This window comes from Elaeis guineensis, chromosome 4, assembly GCF_000442705.2.
Source record: "Elaeis guineensis isolate ETL-2024a chromosome 4, EG11, whole genome shotgun sequence".
NCBI lineage: Eukaryota > Viridiplantae > Streptophyta > Magnoliopsida > Arecales > Arecaceae > Elaeis > Elaeis guineensis.
The window spans coordinates 13214200-13236316 of record NC_025996.2 but is presented as its reverse complement, the minus strand read 5'-3'; the positions used below and the strand labels follow the sequence as shown (position 1 = coordinate 13236316).

The window sequence follows — 22117 nt, the reverse complement described above, 5'->3', positions numbered from 1 at the left end:
GTTACGCGATCGCTACGGTTAGTTGGGTGGGATCATAAAAATCACTAGTGGTGTAATCCGTCCGCCTGGCCTGGCCTGATCTGACTAGTATCAGGAGAAAAAGCACACGGATCTCATGTGCCATGAGTGCGGTAGACGTTTGTCATGTGTCATCTACGAAGGCAATGGAGTCTTTCACCAAAATAATTAAAAAAAATATTTATAAAAATAATATAATTTTTAATTTATTTATCTAATTAATATAAATTTTATAAAATATCATTTTAAATGATATTTTATAGTCCACATCAGCATCCTTTTCCATATAGATGAGGAATAAAAAAAAATAAATTCGTCATTTCAAATGGTGAGTTTATTTTTTTTCAAAAAAAAAAAAAAAAATTATAATTTTAAATTTAAAAAAATTAAAATTTTAATTTTGATTCAAATAGAAATTACCATTTCAAATTAGCGTCCCTATTTCAAATTATTTTTTTAAAAATATATTTGAAAAAAAATTAGTATAAAAAAAATAAAAAACACCATAAAAAAGAAAAAAAAAAAAGAATTGAAAAAAATAAAAATTATAATTCTAAATTTTAAGAAAATAAAAATTTTAAGTTTAATTCAAATAAAAATCATCATTTCAAATTACAATCTCTTTTTAAAATTAATTTTTTTAAAAAAATTTCAAAAAATACTTTAAAAAATTAAAAAAATAAAAATATCATAAAAAAATAAAAAATAAAAAATTATAATTTTAAATTTAAAAAAATAAAAATTTTAATTTTAATTCAAATAAAAAACATCATTTCAAATTACTTTACCCATTTCACATTAATTTTTTTAAAAAAAATATCCCAAAATAATATATCTAAAAAATTTAAAAAATAAAAAATATTATAAAATAGAAAAAAATAGGAAAAAAAAAAAATTATAATTTTAAATTTAAAAAATAAAATTTTTTAATTTTAATTCAAATAAAAAACATCATTTCAAATTACTTTCCCCATTTCAAATTAATTTTTTAAAAAATATCCCAAAAAAATATCTTAAAAAATTTAAAAAAATAAAAATAGAAATAAAAAAGAAAAAAATAAAAAAATAAAAATTATAATTTTAAATTTTTTAAAAAAATTAATTTTAATTTTAATTTAAATAAAAAATATCATTTCAAATTACTTTCTCCATTTTAAATTAATTTTTTTAAAAAATATTTGAAATAAAGAAAAAAAATAACTAAAAAATATTATAAAAATAAAAAAATGAAAAAATGAAAAAAAATTAAATTTTAAATTATAAAAAAATAAAAATTTTAATTTGAATTCAAAAAAATAAAAAAATAAAAAATACCATAAAAAATGAAAAAATGAGAAAAAATGAAAAAAAATAAAAAATTAAATTTAAATTTTTTAAAAAATAAAAATTTTAACTTTAATTCAAATAAAAAATATCATTTCAAATTACTATCTTCATTTTAAATTAATTTTTTTAATTAAAAAATCTCATAAAAATAACTCAAAAAAATAAAAAAATTAAAGATACCATAAAAAAAGAGAAAAAATAAAAAAAAATTGAAATGAAAAATGCCATTTGGAATGGCATTTTCAAAAATGCCATTCCTTTTGGTGTTTTTCTTGCTTAAGACAAAAAAAAAAAACTCCCCTCTTCTCCGACGTCTTCCTTCTCTGCGTCTTCTTTCTTCTCTCCAGCGGCACGGCGGCAAGCTCCGACGGCGGTGAGCTCCCTCTTCTCTCTTTCCTCTTCCTCTCTCTCTTCCTCTTCTCTCCTCTTCCTCTCTCTCTCTCTCCCTCTTTTTCCTTGGCCCACCGGCGACAGCCAGCCGGCGGCGGACCCGCGCACCCCCCATGTCGTTGGCCCACCGGTGGGCCGACGACGACCACCCCGCCCTCCCCTTCCCTTGGCCGGCCGGCCGCCCCTTCCCTTTTCTTGGTCGGCCGCCCCGCCCCTCCCCTTCCCTTGGCTGGCCGCCCCCCCCATCCCCACTCGCGGCGGCCCCTCCCCAGCGGCGACAGCCCCTCCCCTCCTCCCCTTCCCTTGGCCGGCCGCTCGCCCCTCCCCTTTTCTTGGCCGGCCGCCCCGCCCCTCCCCTTTCCTTGGCCGGCCGCCCCGCCCCATCTCCACCCACGGCGGCCCCTCCTTAGCGGCAGCCCCAGCAGTGGCGGCGCCTCCCCAGCGGCGGTCCTGTGGCGGCCGATCGGCGGCGCCCTGCGACGGGTCCACGACGGCGGCCCCACGTGGCCCGACGGTGGCGGCCCTGCACGGCCCTGCGGCGGCCGACCGACGATGACCCTTCGGCCCTCTCCTATTTCGATCTTTTTATTTTTTATTTTTATCTCATTATTTTTTATTTTTTATTTTTATCTCATTAGATTTAGATTTGTTTTAAATTTGATTCGATTCTAATTTAATAATTTTAAAATATATTATATTTCATAAAATTGTAGACTCGTCAGTTGATCAATGTAGGATATTCTACGGTATCCATATAAAATATATATTTGATTATATAGTTTTGTACGGACACCGTAAAATATATATATTGATGAATTGATTATCTAGTTTGGACAGTTTAGGAATTACATTGAATTCTGTAGGTAATTACATTATTCGAACGATATAAAGAGAATTCGAAAAAAATTTCGGACAGTATTTTTTTTAATTTTCTCATACATTTTCAGCCTATGGGGAGAACTAAGGAAAAATACTGTCGAAATTTTTTTTGGTCCCTATTGCGTATCGTTTGATTAATGTAATTAATCTATAGAATTAATATAATTTTCGAATGGGATAGGATCTATCTGTACCTATTTGTTGATGATATGATGCATTTATTATGTAAATCTTTTGAAACGATAAAATAATTACTAATACTAAATTTTTTGATTTTGATTTTGTCATAGATTTCTCTGAGAAAATGATCAGTATTCGATTCGTGTATTATTGTATTATGATGACATGATACAGAATGATGAAACTGATATGCAGTATAGTCATTCTGCAAACCAGATGATTAGAGTATCTTCATCATTATCATGTCAAAAATTATTAGATCATTTATACAGTAGTATTCCTTAGACAAAGAGAAATATGAAATAAAATTAAAATAGAGATCTCCTAATCTGTCGGGACAGTTAATACAGAGCAAGTATATCTTTCGTTCCAATTGATGACGATGAAATGTCGAAGAAATGCTGAGTTTTTCTTTGAAATATTCAAAATATCATTTTTAGAATTATATATTGGAAAGGAAGATGTACGAGCTTTGGATATTATAGTCGGCTTTTAACCCAAGCGGACAATACTGTTGGACCTTCCTCGCCTTTCGTAACTCCTATGGTGCAAACCGACAGTGTTGAGGTCATATTTGCAGAACAATATTCTACTACTGTCGGTCCTAGTTGTCCAATTATTCAAAGTCTTGTGGTGACTTCTTCTATGTCTTCTGCTATGGAGACTTCTCCTTTGGTAGAAATAGTGGTAAGTACGGGAGACGACACTCATATAGGAAATGATGACTAGATAGATGGTGGAATAAATTTTGATAATCTAGGCTTTGAGTCAGATGAAAGCGAAGATGAAGATGATTGGATGGATGAGGACAGTAGCAGTCAAGATGATGATGGTGAAGATGAGGATGATGATGATGAAGATGTTCAGCCTAATATTAATGTGGGAGAACCTCAACCTCGTTTGTGCGAATCTTCATAATTTTTTAATGATATAAATTTAGATGATGGTGGTTGTGTTAGTGCTAGTCGAAGATTGAACTTTGACTATCAGTTTTGGGACTCTTCGATGACTGAATTTTTTAAAGATCTAATGTTTGAGAGTAAAGATTATGTAAGAAGAGCTGTTATTTTTATCACATTATGAAGCATCGTACATACAATGTAGTTCAGTCACATTCAAAGTTGTGGTCCGTACGATGCGCATCATCAGATAATATTCAAAATTATAAACAGAGGCTTCGTGCTGTATTGTTGAAAAAATATGGATATTTTCAAATCACAAGATATGAGGTCCTCACACTTGTTTGTTTACGGAGTTGAGTCGAGACCACAAACATGTCAGCGGAAGGATGATTGGCACACTAGTTCGACATATTATTGAAAAAGATCCCGATGTTAGAGTTGTAGCTATTGTGGCAACCGTTAATGATAATTTCAATATATAGTGTTATATAGGAAAGCATTATGTGGAAAGCATGGTGTGAAAAACAGAAGGTATTGGTTGATATTTATGAAGAATGGGAGCTGTCTTTTGCTAAATTACCCTATTGTATAGCTACACTTCAACATGCAAATTACAGCTTATGTTCAAATGATATTTTACCATCTTGTGAAATATTTTAATACGAGACATACCCAAGCCTTGAGATATGTACAGGAGAATCCAAATAATTTTTTTACTCCTCATGTTGCAATTAAGATTACTGAAGATCAATTAAAGCTAACTGCACTGAGTAACAGCATTCAACCTTCAAAGAGGCATATATGAAGTGCTTACGAGGAGAGCAAGTGCAGGGTTACGAGGTGAAAAATTTTTTATACTGTTACTTTAACTGAAAAAAATATTTTTGTGAAAATAGAGCATGTATAAATATCCATGTTCACACGTTTTAGCTGTGTGCCAAGAAATTGCTGTACATTTTAGTGGGTTTGTGGATGATACATATACAATTATAGCATATATGAATACTTGGAGTGGCGAGTTTAATTCATTACCATATGAAGATTATTGGATGTATACAGTATGTTCAAATGTATTCCTGATCATCATCGTTTGATACCTAGCAGAAAGGCAAATCAAAGTCAACAAGACTGCAAATCAAATGGATGATAGGCAAATAAAAAGTAAGAATCACCGTGGCATTCGTAAGGAATAGGGTCATGATCGTCGTCGCTGTTTTAGGATACTTCAACACACTTCAACTTCAAGCAGTGAAAGAAATTAAAGACTCGAAGATGTATTTTCAATATTTTTTTATGTATTTATGTGGGATGTTTTATGTATTTATGTGGGATTATAATTTTAATGTTGCTTTTTATCCGAAGATGAACTGTATTGTATATTTAAGTTGTATTATATGATAATATTATATTTAAAATATATTTTTATAAAATTAATGGCTATCATATTTTCATGCTCTAATACACTTGGGATAATATCATTATTTTAGATTCATTAGCGTGCTATGGCTTACGATCTGTGATATCCAAGTCCTCGAGATACGAGTATTTTTATATTACAGGAGCACCATCGATCACAGACTATTTTAGATGACGGTGTAAGCATTTCAATCCTACTCTTATTATTAATAGTTTTTTAAAATCATATACATCATCTAATTATTATATCTTATTGCAGGAGTCCAGACACCTTAGACTACGACGATCCGATGCTGATTTTGGAGGACAGAGCATATCCCACTTAGAGTGGTGGATTATTTATGATATCTTAATTCTATGGAGTGTATCGGATTGGTCGCATATAGATGGATGTTGGTCTTATTACTGCTTACTTGAGAGATGGCATCCAGAGACACACGTTTCATCTTCCATTCGATGAGGCGACCATCACGTTACAGGATGTTAGCATTCTTATCGGACTATCGGTTGATGGCGATCCAGTTATCGGAGTTGATCCCATGCTTACCATTTCGGAGTGGCAGGCTTTATGCTTACGATTGTTAGGGTTTGAGCCTGACGTCCAGTTTTTCGATCATTCATGACTCAAGATAGAGTGTTTGGATGATCATTATCGATATTTTCACATTGGAGATGATGCACCAGAGGAGATGGTATAGCAGTATGTCAGGGGTCAGGTGCTATGGTTGCTTGGTGGTGTTCTATTACCTGATACTTCATCGAACAAGATGAAGTTGATGTTTTTATCATTATTGGAGGATTTAGAGTTCGTTCATAGGCTCAGTTGGGGCAGTGCAGTACTAGCTTGTCTGTACAGGGTTATGTGCCGTAGTTCTTATGCTGACCAGAGTGAGATTGATGGTTATCTTGTATTACTACAGGTATGTGAATTAAAAATTTATATTTTTAATATTTTTAAAAATTTAATATTGTAGCTTTGATTTGATATATTATGTATGATTTTTTTTAAAAATTACAGATTTTGGCATGGGAGAGGACGTCGACTATTGGTTCATTACGGTGACAGTTGCTCGAGATGCCACCAGAGCAGCATGACCCTGATATTTCATTCAGATTAAACAGACCATTGGGATATAGGTATAAAAATATTGCTTCGTTTACTTAAAATTTAGTACTGTTTTAAATCCAAAAAAATTTATTTAACATGAGTAGACTGTCAAGCAGATGAAACATTGCATTCAACGTTTATCATATATTGACGAGAGTGGCACGAGTTTATAGGTATCAGCTGGATACATTAGTTGATACATATAGATGGATAAATTTTATTTATTTATAAATATTATTTTACAGTATTCATAATCTATTAAAATTTTAGCTTACTAATTTTTTTTATTTTAACTCTGTCAGTTTTTGTGGAAGCCATATACACATGAGATATTGACTATATTACCGCAGATATGTACAGTTGGACATGACATATGGACTGCTAGGATGCCACTTATTTATTTTGATGTGGTAGAGTGGCATCTTTCCGATCGTGTCCTGCAGTAGTTTGGTCAGATTCAGGACATCCCAGAGTAGTTTGATACCAGCCAGGGACTTCATCGTATTGATCGACGAGAGAGAGCTCGTATTGACTGACGTATCAGACATGCAGAGTATATCGATATTTGGGATGCACGTCGAGATCACATTGTTCATGGTGATCCCATTTTGAGAGGCTGTTCATATACCGAAGACTACATGGCTTGATTTTTTAGCATTACAGTACGAGTCATTGGACAGCTTCGGTATGCAGTTTCCGGATACAAGGGCGAGAGTTCTGCTGTGCATCTTTTGGTAAGACTACGAAAATTATATTTTATATGAATGTCTTTACTTTTAATAATTAAGATTGAAAATTAGTTTATGTTGTTTATGTTATATTTTTATTTTATATTTTACAGTATATTGCTAATTTTATTTTTATTATGCAGACTGATTCTATGTCGGGTCTTGTGTTGGACGCTCGTCGTGCTTTATCTACAACTGATGAGGACGAATGGATTTGGATACTGCGTGAGATAGAGAGAACAAGTTTCGAAACATTGGTGGCGATTGGTGTTGACCCATATAGCTGTGCGTCTTGGTATGGAGCAGCCGATGCGTCAGATATGAGATATACGCAGTCATCATATGTTCCACATATGCCATCATCGCATATTCCGTAAATGTCATCACTAGATGCTGCACAAATGCCACCACCTTTTGATCCACAGATGGCAGCGCCTTCTTCTTCTTACATCCTCCAGATGACATCATCGGGTACTAGTTGGCCACATGAGTATGTTATTTTTTTTCAGGCCCATCCATGTATCCAGATGAGAGAGTTGAGGGGGTCGTTCAGTTCATAGATGATCCGACAGTATCAGTTATTTCTGAGCAGCATGACCAGCAGATCTCTACTGATATAGGGGAGGAGCTATCATAGCAGATATAGGAGCAGGAGCAGCCGTTGAGGATCTTTTTGAGAAGGTCCAAGCGACTACGGAGACCACGACGTCCTTGTGGGACTTAATATTTTTTAGATTTATACTTAGTATTTTTGAAACTTTTATTGTATCATTTTTTGTACACTTGATATTTTCATTCTATTTTATATTATTAATTATTGATTTTATTTTATATTATTTTAATTTTAAGTGATCGGATATTATGCTTTGTGGATATGGATGCACATATTCTCATGTGTCTCAGAACATTAGGAGAAAAAAAGTTATGCTAAAAGGACTATAGAAATTATAACGTAAATAATAATAATATATCGGATAATTTAATTATATTTTTTAAAATATTTAAAAATAAGCAAAATCAGATAAGTCGGTGGAGAACCATCAAAGTTCAAGTCGATTTTTCGATAAATGAGATGAATCGGACCGCACTGGTATATCTCGATCTGGTACGGGCCCGAACAGTTATGTATGGTGCGGTATGGGTCGGTAAGGTTTCGGTATATTATGATGCTTTTACCAATCACTCGGTGCGATATGGTTTGGACTGCTATAAGTTGATACGAAGATGATATGGATTGATTTTCTATTTTTTTTAAAATTTATTTGAGTTAAAACTAAAATTATTATTTCGTTTCTTCTTTTTTAATTAAAATTTATTTTAATTAAATTTTTATTTTTTATTTTTTAAAATTTAAAATTATAATTTTTATTTTTTTATTATTTTTTTATTTTTAAAATTTAAAATTTATATTTTTTTATTTTTTTGATATTTAAGCCTATTTTTGAAAACATCATTTCAAGTGATTGGATATTATACTTTGTGGACATGGATACACAGAGTCTCATGTGTCTCACCTGTGTCATGTGCCAAGAAAAAAGAGGGAGAGAGAGAGAAAGAGGGATAGAAGAGGGAGAGAAGAGAGGAAGAGGAAAAAGAGAAGAGGGAGCTCGCCGCCATCAGAGCTTATCTTTTTTTTATTTTTATGGTATTTTTTAGATATTTTTTTCTTTATTTGGAATATTTTTTAAAAAAATAATTTGAAATGATATTTTTTATTTGAATTAAAATTAAAATTTTATTTTTTTTAAACTTAAAATTATAATTTTTATTTTTTTTTCATTTTCTTCCTTGTTTATGGTATTTTTTATTTTTAAATTTTTAAGATATATTTTTAGAATATTTTTTTAAAAATTAATTTGAAATGGAAAAATAATTTGAAATAATATTTTTTATTTAAATTAAAATTAAAAATTTTATTTTTTTAAATTAAAATTATAATTTTTATTTTTTCTTATTTTTTTCATTTTTTCCCTTTTTTATGCTATTTTTTTATTTTTTTAATTTTTAAGATATTTTTTTGGGATATTTTTTTAAAAAAATTAATGTGAAATGGGGAAAGTAATTTGAAATAATATTTTTTATTTGAATTAAAATTAAAATTTTTATTTTTTAAATTAAAAATTATAATTTTTATTTTTTCTCATTTTTTATGGTATTTTTTATTTTTTTAATTTTTAAAGGTATATTTTTTGGGATATTTTTTTAAAAAAATAATTTTAAAAGGAGATTGTAATTTGAAATGATGATTTTTATTTGAATTAAACTTTAAATTTTTATTTTCTTAAAATTTAAAATTATAATTTTTATTTTTTTTAATTCTTTTATTTTTTTTTTTTTTATGGTATTTTTTATTTTTTTTACATCAATTTTTTTCAGATATTTTTTTAAAAAATAATTTAAAATGAGGATACTAATTTGAAATGATGATTTCTATTTGAATCAAAATTATTTTTTTTTTAAATTTAAAATTATAATTTTTATAATTTTTTTATTTTTTTATTTTTTTTGAAAAGAAATTTAAATGCATCATTTCAAATGGCATTTTCAGAAACGCTATTTGAAATGGCATTTTCAGAAATACTATTTTAAATGACGAGTTTAATTTTTTTTTTGTTCTTCATCTACGTGGAGAAGGGGTGCTGATGTGGATTATGAAATACCATTTGGAATGATGTTTTATAAGATTTACATTAGTTTGATAAATAATTAAAAATTATATTATTTTTATAAATAATTTTTTTTAAAAAATTATTTTGATAAAAGACTCCAAGGCAATGAACATTTTAACAGCCCCTTAGTCTGACTTCAAAAACGAAGTTCATGGAACCCTTGCACTTAGATTAGATACAAAAAGGTTCTTATATGAAAACATGTTATGCATTGTTTTGCTTTTCTCATGTATCTATGATACAACTAGTATCTTATATAGGGTTTGAGATGTATCTTTCGCATTTTGCTACCTCAATCATGGAATTGCATCTCCTATAGATTTCAGAACATTTCAACCTCTTTTTTCTATCCACATGTGCGGTCTTACACAGTCTATTAGTTGATATCATTTTTGCAGAAAAGATACAATCTGAACTCTCATATATATATATATATATATATATATATATATATATATATATATATATATATATATATATATATATATATATATATATAAATTCTTAAGATTATTTACTTTTTCAACACAAAGTTCTCTTGTGCCTCTATATTCTCCAAACTTATTTAATGGTCAAATAAGAGGCGTCCATGCATTAAATTACAACTAGTTAGGTGCGAAGATTTATAGTTATGGGTCATTTATGCTCTCGAAATTCTGTAGGAGGAAGCAAGTTGTGGTAGGATAGAATGTAATCTTCTTAGTCTTCTTAAATTTGGGAGAAAAAAGGCTCGAGGATTAGACCTATCATGCAAGATATCAAGATGTTGCTTTAACAGGTACCACACTATAGAATATAGGATACTTAACATGTGATTGAATCAAATCACAGATTGGCTAGCAAATTGTACGCCGTCATAGGGTTAATCAAAACTGGTTAACTTCTTATCCTTTTGATGATACATATGCGAGGAACATGGCGAATCCTATTGTGCGCCAAAACCGGTGGATGCCAACAATATGCAGTAATCTCTCTTATCCAATAGAAAGGATATTTTTATGGTTTTATGATTTCTAGGTTTTCTGGTTAATATTGAAATATTTAGTATGTTATAGTGGTGAAGAGGTGTTGCACATCAACAAGATTTGATTTCATTCATTAGAGTCTACAGCTAATTATCCAAAATCATGTAGAATGACATACTATCTGCAGTAGAAAGAACATGTTGGCTTAAGATCCAGAACAAACACACACACACAAAAAAAAACAAAGAAAAAATGCCGAAAGAAAAATAAATTTAGGAGAGACAAAAATATTTATTAAAAAAATTGAGTAATACAAGGAAGCTCCCTCATACCTCATTAAAAAGGATACCTTTAACTCTCTCTTCCCACCAAAATCTTCCACCATCTTTCATACGGTTCCACACCCTACAGGAGATGTCAATGATCTTTTTAAATAAAGCATCACGTGGATGAGAGTTTGACTTTTATTTTAACTTAAAAACCAAAAATTCATTGGAACACAAATTTTAACAACCTTTACAAAAAAATAATTAAATAAAATGATATTAGGAATAGATTCTAAAGTCACTAAAACCAATGACCAACTAACAATGGAATCCAAATTAGATTGGGAGGTAATGGATCTCAATACTTCTCCTCATTGCAAAATCTAACCCCATAATATTGACTTTGTTAATGTCATGAAATACCATAGTAGCCTTCATCATCATCACTATAGTAACATCAATATATAACAACTTGTTAAACCAATAATTGAATAATAGAAATCTTTATTAGCTTGAACATTAATTTCTTCGCTTCTCATTCTCTTTGATAGATATATTAAAATCGATGATGTCCACCAATTTGTCTTAGCATTGACTCCATGACTATGATGTCGAGATTTTTTTGAGCATCCAACTTATTTCAAGAGGCATCAGGTTATCGGTTATAATAATTACGGCCATTACTTATACACAAGTAAAATAAAAAAAAAATTTAGTCAAATCCACATGCCTCAACTTGAGGAGCTTCAAAAACTTTCTGCACATAATTGGCTTCGACATATGGGATTAAATCTTCATGCATAGAGTTATCTAATAACTTGAATTTCAAGTAGCTTCAAAATTAATGATGTAACAAAAATCTTATAGACTACTAAGGCACAACAAGAGTCATCTCCATCAAGCATATTTTTATATTGTTTGATTTCTAAAACTACTTCAAAATTAGTCAACTCTTCATACTTATAGTTGACTAAATCTTTATATGAAATATCCAAATCTTGGATAACTTCAATATAAGACTCTTCTGCATGATTTAATTCCTTAATAGAGATATTCATAATCGGATCAATTGTAGCATCATCTAACTCTTCTTGAATAATTTTAGAATTAATGGATTTTTCAATCATGATCTCTTCTAAACTTAACATAGGATCGATTTGATCGAGCATCTCTTACTCCAAATTCTTTTCTGGACTTAATTGATTCTCAAGCTGATCAATCTTATCATACTCTAAGTTCTCAGAAATTGATCCAGTCTCTAACTATTCAAACTCCATTTTTCAAATCTTCATCTTTAAACCAATTTTGTTCTTCTTTTAGATTTTTGAGAAAGTCTGAAATCAGAATTTATGCTTCAGATAATTTTTATTTAGGATGTCTCAGCTTACATGAATTTGAGTAGATGGATGCAAAAATATCTGTATTTTTTTCAGCTCCTTTACATCTTAAATATGGAGATAATTTTTTTTATCAAGTGAATCTTGAATAATCCATATTACCTTCTTAGATTTCATATTCCAATTTTTTCTTTAATATTATCTATTGTATCATCTCTGACTCATCCAAAATATCTCACAAATCTTGATCTTTCAAATAAGACCTAACAAGAGCCATCCAATATAGATAACAGGTATTATTTAGTTTATGAAGAGAAGTAGTGGTAGTAAAAGCAGCCACATTAATATTGATAAGATTAATGTTGTATATATAAACACATTGATAGAGAAGATACTAGCATCGACCATGATGATTCATTTTTTGAATCATCAAATAAGAGTCCACAAGCTTATACCACTGCAAAATGAATCACTAAAAGCTCTTCAACTATACCAAACTACGAATATAGAAATCACCAATAATCAAGTTACTGCTTCAAAAAAAATCATATTTCAAATAAATCTAATGAAGTTGTAAATTGCTCAACTACGCTCTGTGTCTATGACTTTAATATCATATAGAGTTACAAACGTACATGTCGCCAATCTCAAAATATGGCTCTGATATTATACAGAACCACAAATATATAAGCCATTGATATAAAATCTTATCTTTGATATCATATAAAACCACGTACACATGGGCCACCATGAATACACTGACTCTAATGCCACATACAATGGCAGACTATCTAGAGTAGATCGTGTCGGTCCAAGATCTAAACAAACAAAAAATTAATAGAAAAAAAAATAAATTTAAGATAAAAAAAATTTATTAAAAAAATTGAGCCAAATAAGGAAGCTCTCTCATACCTTACCAAAGAGGATATCTCTCTCTTTCTACCATAATCTTCGGCTGTTTTACACGTGCTAAAAGAGATGCCAACAATCCTTTTAAATAAAATACATGTAGATGGTATTTGATTTTTATTTTAACTAAAAAATAAAAATTTATTAAAATAAAAATTTTAATAATTTTTAAAAATAATTAAATAAAATAATACTAAAAATAAAATTTTCAAAATTTAAAATTAATAATTAATTAAAAATAAAATTTAATTAAATTAGGATTTGGCAACAATCTCAACAAACCAAGGGATACGGTACCTATTAACTGCTTAAAACATCTTGCCGGAGCCTCACAAAAAGGAGAACAGGGGAAGTCCTCGAAACCGACATATAAAGAAACAATGTGGAGAACGTCATCTCTCAAACGTTGTTAGCAGCGAAGCCAAAGACTGAAGAATCCCATTCATCCCCCCTCCCTCTCCTCTTCTCCTTTCAGTCTCTCTCGCTCTAACACAGGAGAAGAAGAACATGGATGGCGGCCGACGAGACCGATATCACATCGGAGGTCAGATTTCGCTTCTTCCCCTTCTATTTTTTTCCCTCTTCATGTTTGATTTTAAATTAAAGATTCAATCTTTGTGGGTATTCCGCCGAAATGAAGATTACTGATAGATAGATTCGAGGCTGTATCAGTTTTTGTTTCTTTTTCTTAAAAAAAAATCTCGTTTCTTTCTTGTGCTATAAGAATCTGAGAGGCCGTATGCTTCCAAAACGTTTTTCCTCTCCGCCATGATCCCATCTCTCCGGGAGAGAGACAGGGAGGCCGAGTGTCGGTGGGCGACGCGTTGGCGGTGGACCGAGCCAGCCCGAGCCCGGCCATTTGGCCGTACTTGGTGCGTGTGTATTCAGCGAGAGTCCACGCTTTCCTTTGACATGTGCCCCACAAAGAAATCGCACATAAAAAAAGGGGTTTTTTAATATTTTTCTTAGAGAACATTGAGGCATCACCAGCTGTTTTAAAAGAAACCATCTGAGAATCAGCGAGGTCCCAAAGTTTGAACTTTAAGCTGAGAACTTTTTCCATACGGAGGAGTGGTTCAAGCAGTGGGCGTTGTCTAACTTGTGACATTGTTGTTGTTTGGTTCGCTGAAAGCAACTGCACAAACATAACAAAACAAAAGTTATGCATCGTCTAAGTTTGTTCTGTGAGATTGTTGAGTTGCCGTGGCATTATTTCTGCACCTTACAAAAGACTATCATCTGGCTTGCATAGTTGGGTGTGGCTTGAACTTTGATCTTATATTATAAAAATTTATATAGATATATGTATAATCCCATATCGATAGATTTTAAATATTTATATAAATTTAAAAAAATTAAATAATAATTTTTGATTAATTTTTGAATAACCTTTTAAGTTGCGGCTTATGTCGCTTTTAATTATTTGCGTTTCTCTCAATTTTCTGACCTACAAGTCTACTGGCATTGTGACTATGGCAGTCATAAATGCTGCAGTAGACTGGTGACTAGAGCAGTCATAAATGCTGCATCGACTGTCTTGAAGTGTGCACTGGTGCATTAAGTCTATGCTGCATCTCAAGATCTTTCTGCATGCATCTCAAGCAGTTTAGAAAGTAGAAATTTAGAATCACCAGAAGTGCACTCTACCTATCTATCGAGCCTCACATACCCCACCTTCTCTTTCTAGTTTAAACTCAACATACCAAGCAACTGCATGAATCCCTTGCATATGGTCAATGATTGCATACAGAACACATCGCATCTTATTGTTCCCATTTGCAAGACTTGTCAGTGCATACGGCGTTGCACTAGTTCCTTCACTCTTCTTATTTCAGCTGTTAGTTATGATAGATTTTGCTTACCATATCCTTCAGACTCTTCTTTTTCATTTATGGTTCTGTCAATATCAAATTTCTATCCCATTTCTTGCACTTAAATTCAAATGCTTAAGAGTACAAGATTAACCAGTATGAGATATAACTCTTAATGATACCATGCACAAGCATCCGATCACTACAATGAATAATTTATAATTACGTTTTATGGAATGGATGGAATGGCTTGCATTGTATTGATTCTAGCTGATGTTGCTGTTTTGCTCCGCATGGATTCTAACTTCAGGACGACCAAAAGATGTGACTAGCTGTAGCCAACCAGCACCACCCCCTCCTGTGCTTAGACACTGGCAATGGTGGCTCATGGTGCCCTCAACATCTTCTTCCTTCTTTCTGGCCAAACCGCTGCCTTGCTCCTAGGGAGGTTCTACTATGATAAAGGAGGCAACAGCAAGTGGATGGCCACCCTTGTCCAAACTGCAGGCTTTCCCATTCTCTTCCTCCCCCTACTGCTCTTTCCTTCAGGTCAAAGCCCTCCTGCCACCCGCCCCATCCCTCGTCCCCCTCTTGCTAAGATTTCTTCTATTTATGTTGCATTAGGCATCCTGATAACCGTTGACAACTTTATGTACTCTTCTGGTCTCTTATACCTCCCTGTCTCAACTTACTCCCTCATTTGTGCTAGTCAACTTGCCTTCAACGCTGTCTTCTCCTACTTCCTCAATTCGCAAAAGTTCACGCCTATGATTTTCAACTCTGTCATCCTCCTCACTTTCTCTGCTGCCCTCCTTGGCGTCAGTGAGGACTCTGGGGACTCCACAGATGTCTCCAAGGGGAAGTATGCGCTCGGATTCATGTTGACATTGGGAGCATCGGCCAGCTACTCGCTCATCCTCTCCCTGATGCAGCTGACCTTCGAAAAGGTTATTAAGAAGGAGACCTTCTCGGTCGTGTTGGAAATGCAGATATGGACATCTTTGGTGGCTTCTTGCGCTGCTGTCATCGGATTATTTGCAAGCGGGGAGTTGAGGACTTTGAGAGGGGAGATGGAAGGATATGGAACAGGAAGGGTTTCTTATGTGTTGACTCTGGTCTGGACTGGTGTGTCTTGGCAGGTGGGTTCTGTTGGGGTGGTAGGACTAATTTTTGTGGTATCATCACTTTTCTCCAATGTGATCAGCACTCTTGCTCTTCCTATCGTGCCAATCTTTGCTGTAATTATCTTTCATGACAAGATGGATGGAGTGAAGGTTATGTCCATGCTGATTGCTATATGGGGGTTCATTTCTTACCTGTATCAGCACTATATTGATGACTCCAAAGCTAAGAAGGCTGTAAGGGATGCCCATGAGGAATGTGGTCCATCTGTCCCTTGATGAGACTAGTCAGGTTTAAGCTATATTTTTGAAACTATGGGGTTTCTACGGAAAAGGAGTAAGAGGGCATTTATTTATTGATTACCATTTAATAGCTGTTTATTACTGCTTTTCAACTGTTCAATCACAGAGTACTCTGCTGTGTATAATTGCTTTATGTATTGACTGCTTCACACCTATGCTTCCTTCATCAAATATAATTTGTTCTCTTTGATGGCACAGCTTTTTCCATATTCAAAGGTAGATTCAGGAAAACAAATGGCTTAACAGTTTCCCGCTATGTATAATTGCATGTGGCGGTGCTTTGTTTCACTGGTCTAGATCACTTCATATGAATAGGAACTTGGAAACAGTTTGTGACCATCAAATTTGAGGTGTGATTTTTGGCATAGACACATGAAGTCATTTCCTTGTAGATCTAGACTGGAACACTGAAATCTAAAGGAGTATCTTGCAGAATCGAAACTCATTTGATGAAGATTAGAAGCTAGTTTCTGTATTTCGTGCGAGTCATGACTTCTTTACTCCAGCCATTGTCATTGGTCATAGCACAATTGAGAAAGTAAAGTTCATATAATTCTCAAAATACTTCAAAAAGTCACATTTCACTTGCATATTTTCCATATCTTTCGTTTTGTCTTGTAGATATTGTTTCTTGACCTCTTTACAATGAGAGGGTTGATTCAGGTAGATTCAAGCGGTACAAGTGTGCTTGAGAAAGGAGGACGAGGGACCTTGTAGATTTAACAAAGGGTTATAGTAAACAAAACCAGAGTACTTAGTTGTTCGGTTAATAACTAAGCATGAGTTTGTGCTTTTTGAGTTTGTTATTGACAATACCTGCATGATCAGTAAAAATTAAGCTTCTGATAACAGGGCGTTAAAATAGAAAAGTTTCTTTGAGAACTGAGGAGGCTTGCATGATGAAATCTCTAGTTATATGCAGAAGAGCTTGGAAACATGCAGGTGGCAAGATCAAGTGTGCTGTTTAATTTGAAATATTTTTTGAGGTCTGTTTGATTTGAACTAGAGAGGGCCCTTGGGGCTATTTTTGAGCAAGCAATAGAACTTACTCTGATCTTGTGAACATGACTCTGCCAAACCTTCAGGCTTTCACGTTTCTGTTATACAATTTGGTGGTAGCTGAGAGGAGGCTTCTAGCCTTGTGAAGATGGAAGTTTTATTGATCTCAAGCAATATTGCCAAAAGTAGCAATAATAATAATGATTATGATAATGGTAACGACAATGATAATGATAATGATTAGGATATATGAAGAGGTGAGACTGCATGAGGACTTTTCATCCGCAATAAACATGAAGCTGCCGAGAAACCCAGATACTGACATTCGATGAAGCTTCCTAAAGGAGCTCTGGTGGATAAGCTGTTTTTATATAGAATAAGGCACGTGACATTGATGGAGATGAATGGCCTTCATTGCTAAGAAGCCCCTTATTCTTTACAGTTGTTGTGGTAACCAATTTACCTAGCTTTCCTATCATATAATGTCAAATATAGAATGGCTGCTAAGAAGGGTGGGAATCAAACAAATAATGGAGAATCACTTCCATCTTGATAGAAACCTGGCTTCTGATGTATTCCAACAACTTGAAGCCATTTCCAGGTGATTCAACAGATGAAAATAGGAATGAGTCGAAGTTAGTAACTAAGCTTTGCAAGAAATTTAGAGAGGCAAAAGTCAGTAAGTGCTAGGGGACCACAGGAGACTGAGGAAGATCTAGAAATTGGTACCTATATTCAAGAGAACTGAACATGGCTTCGGGCTTATCAGGAATGGTGAAAGTTCCCTGTTAGCTGAACCAGAAAGAGTCAAAAGAAGCCCAAGAACCATCCAAGTAACTCTGATTGAAGCCAACAGGGATCATTTTGTCTAGAAAAATTCGGAATGGAGCAGACTATAATTCATGAGCCCAACAAGGGTGGTTCATGACTCCCCACCTGAAACAGCGTAGGCGTGGCGGCTACGCAGCTGAAGCAAGTGAACAATGAGTAGCCATGAGCTTTCATCAAACCACATAGCCAATTAGCCATCCATTTCAGCTCTGCTTAGCCACAAGAATATAATTAGTTCTCTGAACATTTTTTACTTGTATCACCACATATTTGAAAAACTCCCTTGATACCACTCACTAAGGCAGAGGATCGTTTAAATACTGTATTTTTCTATGGAAAGTATGTCTGATTGGTGTTGCTTTTGATAAGAGAACGCTCCTTGTTGCTTCGACTCTTGTCCTTTATAAACCTTTGGAGCACCTCTTTTTGACTATGTCCTCATTAAATAAACTTAGCTTTTGCTGACCTTTTCTTCCTACTAATTCATACCATCCATGAGGTTCTACAAAAACAGTTCACTTCATGCATAAATTATGAGCGCGGGTTTTCTGCAGTATGCACCGTCCGTTCCATGATGGATAGTTACATACGTCGGGTGCAACATTCATCGTATAGCCTGCATCCGTTTATGGCCATCTATCATAATAGATGGTACGTATGGTGCACCGCAGAAGATCCGTGCTCATAAATTATCATATCCAATTCAAGAGAGGCCCACCTGGCTCCTGAAAACACCTGGTAAACTGTCATCGACCAACATCCTCACCAACCCACACAATGTTCAAGAAAAGGGACTGGTGGCTTCTAGTGGCTCTCAACATCATCTTCCTCCGAGCCGGAGAGACCACAGCCATCCCCCTTGGGAGGTTCTACTACAACCAAGGTGGCCATAGCAAGTGGATGGTCACCCTTGTCCACTCTGCAGGTGCCCCTCTCCTCCTTTTTCCCCACCAACTCTTCTCTTCACCTTCCACTCCCATACTTCCTACTCCCTCCCTCACTAGCATCACCCTCATCTACATCTCTTTGGGTCTAATGATGGCATGTGACGACTTGATGTATTCCTACGGCCTATCTTACCTCCCCATCTCCACCTTCTCCCTCCTTTGCGCCACTCAGCTCGCCTTTGATGCTATCTTCTCCTATTTTCTCAATTCACAAAAGTTCACCCGTTTGATACTCAACTCCGTCGTCCTCCTCACCTTCTCTGCCGCTCTCCTTGGAGTCGGTTCCAACTCTGAGTACTCCGATGAATCCGAACACAATTATCCACTTGGTTTTGTATTAACAATGTGGGCTTCAGCCACCTTCTCTCTCATCCTCTCCCTCATGCAACTGACTTTTCAAAAGGTGCAAAAGAGGGAGACCTTTGCAGTTGTTTTAGAGATGCAGATTTATAGTAATATGGTCGCAGCTTGTGTTTCAGTGGTTGGGCTTTTTGCTAGTGGGGAGTGGAGGAGCTTGAAGGGAGAAATGGAAGTTTATGGTAGTGGGAGGGTGTCCTACGTGATGACTCTAGTTTGGATTGCTATATCATGGCAAGTAGCCCCTGTCGATCGCGACCGTGGGACTGATCTTTGTAGCGTCTTCATTGTTCTCTACTGTGATCAGCACCCTGTCTCTGCCCGTGGTTCCCATTTTTGCAGTAATCTTCTTTCATGACAAGTTGGATGGAGTGAGGGTGGTGGCCATGTTGATTGCTTTCTGGGGATTCGTTTCTTACCTCTATCAACACTATCTTGATGACTCCCGAGGCCAAGAAGGGTGTTAGTGGTGCAAAGGAGATTTCTGTTGTTCGTGTTGCTCGATGATCCAAGGTCAAGTTCATGCTGTGTTGGTAGGAGACTCGTACTTCCTATAACTGATGATGGGAGATCGTTTAAATGATTAGTCATATTAGTATAGTTTCATGTATTTTAGGTGGGTTGGAGTGCATTCTATAATGGTGATATTAGTACTCTTATGCACCATTGGCTGGTTCAGATCAATGTACACTTGATAAGTTATAAATTTGTTTGGATATCAACTTGTCCTATATATGGAGAAGCATGCATATGGAGAAAGGGCTCTTAAATTCCCTAGTGTATGTACTTGCATGTCATCTTATCATTTGTCTGGCTTGGAGAAACTTAACATAGCTCTTGTGGATGACTTTTTTCAATATATGGTTGGCAATTAATACAATGACCTCATTTAATTAGTCCATGAGCTGAAAAATGTTCAAAGCCAAACTCTCGAGGAAAATTTTACAGATTTGTCTGGCTTGGAGAAACTTAACATAGCGCTTGGGGATGACTTTTTTCAATATATGGTTGGCAATTAATACAATGACCTCATTTAATTAGTCCATGAGCTGAAAAAAGTGTCAAAGCCAAACCCTTTAGGAAAACTTTGCAGGGTTAAAACACTGAGGTGGCGTTTGGTGCATTACATAAGTAATATTGTTACGATAATGTGATTGCAAAGAAAATATGGTTACCTAATAAAATTATAAAAAATCCTATATTGCAGTGTTTGGTATATGCAGTAATATTGTTGTAAAATTATAGAGAATCTTACATTGTAGTGTTTGGTATATAATTTAGATTACATGAAATATAAGTTAATTTTTTCAAAGTATCTCTATCCTTGCTTATTGATTATTATCTATTTTCTAGAAAGACAACTTAATTTTGAGACTAACCATTTTTTGTGGTATCACACATTATATTTTTTTCTATTTTTACCAACTGGGACTATCCATAATTTATTTTGATTTATTTTGATGGGGGTATTTTGATCTTAAAGTTATCTTGTTGTAAGATTGCAGGATTGTAAGATGATATATATTCACATAGCCACTTCTTCTAGCCAATCAGATTATCTTTTTTTGAGGTAATGTTGCATTACATATAATGCAGCATTACCTATGAAAGTAACGAAATAAACAGTGTAATCTAATTACCTGTTGCAAAATTATATGTAATCCTATCAGGATTACATACTATCAAATGCCCTCTGAGGGAGGAGAAGTTGTTTTCCACCATCTTTCTTTCTTGAAGATTGTAGATATCTTTCTAAAAAAAAATATATAACAGGAAAAAGGAGTCATTAATATGCAATCTATTCTAAACTGTAATACATCATTTCTCATCATGTTAATTTCTTACGATCACCACTATTATGTCCTGTTTCCCCACCGAAATCTCAATTTTACCATCTAGGCCTAATCTATATAATTTTCTAGAGTTTAAAAATGAGGATTGAAAAGAGGCATTGAACTTAACAATATGTGGCTTGAGAATGGAGAAGTGTTTTGTAATGGCTCTTAAGAAGATACTGCTAGGGATGCAAATGAGTCGAGTTAGATCGAATCATGAGTGACCTCGATCCGATCCGATTTCTTAATCGAATCTAAATATTGTACCCAAATCCAATCCAACAGAAGGTCGGGTCAGATTGGATCGGATTTATGATCAATTTTTTGACCTAATAGGTCATTCAGATCGGATCAGGTCTATGTATAACCCAGTTCTGATCCATGAAATACGGATCCAGTTCGTATTCAAATCTGGACTGATTCGGATCGAGTTATAAATAACAAGATCAATAAATAGAAGATCTATAAACAAACGTTATTTGCACTACAAATTTTGATCTTGATATATGAGATTATTAGAGCCCCCATGTCCCACACTCTTCACTTAAGAATCTAAAAAGTCTAATCACATTTTCTTCACCATTGCTCCTGACTTAGTTAATCCAAATTCAAAATATTTTAACAAAATTTTAAAAGATAAGAATCTAAAAATCAATAGAATGTTTTTTCAAAAACAACAAATATTAAAGCAGGTACGATCCAAATTAACATTCATGTAATATAGGAATAAAGAAAGATAAGAGATAGGTTCGGGTCAGGTAGGATCGGATTGGATCATTTATCTCAAGATCCAAATCAACCTAAAAGTCTCCACAGATCG

At 34.0% G+C, this 22117-nt stretch overlaps 1 protein-coding gene and 1 pseudogene across 1 annotated transcript; both read left to right on the top strand.

The window, feature by feature from the left end:
- Positions 1-13407: 13407 nt before the first annotated feature.
- Positions 13408-16520, top strand: LOC105043818 (probable purine permease 11). Its single transcript, XM_010921536.4, has 2 exons — positions 13408-13637; positions 15215-16520. The coding sequence occupies exon 2, from the start codon at positions 15282-15284 to the stop codon at positions 16302-16304; it is 1023 nt and encodes a 340-aa protein (XP_010919838.2). The 5' UTR covers positions 13408-13637; positions 15215-15281; the 3' UTR covers positions 16305-16520.
- Positions 16521-17955: 1435 nt separating this feature from the next.
- On the top strand, positions 17956-20124 carry LOC105043891 (probable purine permease 11; annotated as a pseudogene).
- The last annotated feature ends 1993 nt before the right edge of the window (positions 20125-22117 follow it).